At 29.9% G+C, this 3,486-nt stretch overlaps 1 protein-coding gene across 1 annotated transcript in view; it reads left to right on the forward strand.

The window, feature by feature from the left end:
* Nucleotides 1–3,245, forward strand: part of LOC106472570 (MAM and LDL-receptor class A domain-containing protein 1-like) — a gene marked incomplete at its 3' end in the record, with an annotated part of 61,894 nt that extends 58,649 nt beyond the window's left edge. Inside the window, exons 15-16 of the mRNA XM_022401133.1 lie at nucleotides 816–857; nucleotides 3,089–3,245. Of these exons, the coding sequence (XP_022256841.1) occupies nucleotides 816–857; nucleotides 3,089–3,245 (199 nt within the window). The remainder of the gene's footprint in view (nucleotides 1–815; nucleotides 858–3,088) is intronic.
* Between the last annotated feature and the right edge of the window lie 241 nt (nucleotides 3,246–3,486).

A 3,486-nucleotide genomic window follows, 5' to 3' on the forward strand; every position in this document is an offset into this window, starting at 1 on the left:
ATATGTATTTTATCTGCCACAACAGACAGTTGCCTCTGCTAGAGAGTTAGTTTTGAAGATGTTCAATATAAGCTCAGCCCACAGACATTACTAACTCTGGTGATTTAGACTGAATACATCTCACATTACCTACTTAAATTTTTAACATCAGACTTACGCAGAGGAACTAGTGCTACCCATGTGATTGTTTATTCCCAATTAAACATCAGAGAGGCCACCTGACATCCAGTAGAAAAGATAACTGTCTAATTTCATATATTATGGGTGGCCGTGCAGCCGGCTTTCTCACGGGAAGACAAAAAGTGCTACTCTAGGTGAATAACACAAAGCAAAAGGAATTTAATGGCCTTTTTTACCAAAGTGTTATGTGAAGATTTCACACATCTGCATAAATAGATTTAGAAACATTTCTGTATTAATACAAGAATGTGGAAACACATGGTATGTTTATATACCACACTAGTAAGTTTAATTGTTTTTAATGGTTTTAATGCCATTTTAAGTATTTCCTAAAATGTGCTTTCACCTGTAGTATATAATACATTGTTCTAGTATTATTAGATACCTATGCCATATTAGTATTAGAGCATAAATTACAGACATGTTTTATTATTAAAAATATTTTCTTTATAAACACTATATGATGAATACATAAACATAGCATTACAGTGTGGGGTATTTTTAAGTAGCTTTTGGATTATTAATACTATTATTCTTGACACATATACATGAATTATTTAACTTAAATTGCATACTGTTAATACTGTATGCAGCTTTTCTGTGTTGAGTAACCATTCATATTGTTTATATTACAGCTGTGGTAACTGCATCCAAAATTGTGACTACAACTTCACCAGGTATGATTGTCGTTCTGTAACAAGTATTGTTTATAACATGTATTTTAGGGGCAATCCTATAGAATATACACAAGGTGAATACTGTCCTATGAGATGGAATGATGGTTATCACAGTTGATGTACTTCTTTTGATTACTTGTGGTTATTTTAGTGATTGAATTATAAGGCATGCTATACATGTAATTATATGTGAAATTATAGGGGCTTTCCACCTCTGATGACTTGTATGCTGTTAATATTACCTTTATGGTGATTTGTACCCTGGCCTTTTAAAGGAAAAAGTTTTCATTCTTAACTGCCAAAAGATATAAAGTTAGACTATTATTGTTATTATCATACATATTTCTTGTTTTATTGTGTGTTTGAAGATCTGTATTTCTTTTACCAATAATTTTAAATCATATTTTTCTTTGTCACATTTTCTTCCTGTTATACAGAATTCTGTATTTAGTCCTCTTACTTTTCCATTTGTTAAACAGTATTCTTTATGTAGCTCTCTCACTCTTTCTGAAGTTAAACAGAATCATTTCCTGTCACTTCATTCTTAGTTAAATTAAATCTTTAAACAAAGTATCATATGGTGTAGCTAAAAAAAAAGCAAAATATAAGGAATGAATATGATAATAGACCACCGATAACATCAGTAAAGGAATTCTCTTCTATCTCCTGTGAGGTAGCCAGCTTCCTAATAAGGTATCAATACCTGTTGATACAACCCCTGGGATTGTCACCTAGTACTCAATTCAATAGAGTTTTGTACCAGTGCTTGCAACCTCTTTTTCAGTATACTGAATTTAGACTTGTCAATTTTCCTCCAGTTAACCAGAATCCTGAAACAAGTCTTGTCAACCATTAGGTTTACAGAACATCACCATAGCCCTATTGCCTTTCATTTAGCATTATAGTATTCTGTGTCCATTTTTTCCATTCAATGGCATCATTTCATAAAAATATGGGGGAAGGGGTGGGGAAAGCTTTGTCAGCACATGGAACATTCTCTTTACTGTACTTCCTTTATTTGATTTTGAAAAAAAACTAATCATCTTATGTGTGATCACATTATATTCTGCAAAGTCTTGGGAAGCAGGCCAAGGTTTGGAGGGAAATTGCCCCTTTTTGCAAATGATGGTGTTACCTTCCTTATCTTTACAGAATTTTTCTACAAACCCTATTAACTCTTGTTGACTTATACAGAATTCTGAAGCTAGCCATTTTTAGTTAAATGCTATTTTTTTAATTGTTTTTCATGTACTTTATGATCTACCATGGTTTAAAACAATTTTGCTAATTTCAGTACCCTTTGTCTCTTAAAAAAATTTGGCAATTGTAATGCAACAGTGGGAAATGTATTTATAAAGAATTATGTGCAAAATGACACACAAAGAGGGTGCTACAAATACATTCACTATAATAAAGTAAATGAATGATTATTAAGAAGTATTTTGAGCTTACTGATCTTAGTATCTTCAAAAATATAATTGATTTTGTCATAAGCAGTTTTTTCATCATTAACCCACAGCACATCCAACTTGGTTAACAATACATGAAATAAAGTTAAAAAATTATCTTTATTAAAATTAAATATTATTAGTTCTTAATGAAAAGTCTGTTTATATACTCTGTTCATAGTTGAAGCATCTGTGATTTGATTATTTATATAGTTATTTTATGTAAGGGAATACCAATGTAAGACCACTGTCTACTTTTAAATAGTATCTTAAACTTTACATAAATCTTTTCCAATAGAAAGTGTACATGATACTCTTGGTGAATAACCCAGTATTATAGACAACCAGGAGGAAAAGAACTTAGCTCTTTCCTTGATCACCATTATATAGTTAAAACTAAATATGCTTGTGTGCATGAAAATGTTATGTTGAATAATGGGATAGAAAACATGTAGTATGCTTGCGTACTGCAGTATAAGTTAGATGAATGGTATATAAATAAACATGAAATATTAAACTATATTGTGCAAATATGTATGCCTGTGTACTAATGTATATATTTAATGATGAAGTGTTTAGTCTAGTTATGTTTTGTGTTATCTTAATACTCATTAAGCATTTCTAGAGTGTTGATAGATCTAGTTTTAAATTTACTTACTTTAATTACATGCTTATTTAAGTAATTTTCTTTTTCTTTTATAAATTGTATATTTGTAATCATAATTGCTACTTTCTTTATTTCCAAAAATCATTTGAGGAATGTGAAATTGTTTTCATTCCCAGAAATTCATGAATGTGACTTTGACCAAGGAAATACTTGCAAGTTTAAGGATGTTAGTACTACTGCAGATAGTTGGAAAATTAACAAACTAGGAACTACTCTTCAGAACCTGCCTCGGTTTGACCATACAAAAGGGAACTATAAAGGTAGTTTTTTAAAGTAAAAGTATAGTAAATAGCTAGAAAGAATGGAAATTCAAATCAAAGAAAATTTTATATCGAAAAAAGACAATAAGTATATACTCATATTAATGTAAGAATTGAATTAATAGCTTATGTTTTAATATATTTTAATCCACTGTATATACTCATATTAAGGTAAGAATTGAATTAATAGCTTATGTTTTAATATATTTTAATCTACTGTACTTCAGTCACCTTTAGAAATAACTGAATGATTT

This window comes from Limulus polyphemus, unplaced genomic scaffold (assembly GCF_000517525.1).
Source record: "Limulus polyphemus unplaced genomic scaffold, Limulus_polyphemus-2.1.2 Scaffold5426, whole genome shotgun sequence".
Taxonomy (NCBI): Eukaryota; Metazoa; Arthropoda; class Merostomata; order Xiphosura; family Limulidae; genus Limulus; species Limulus polyphemus.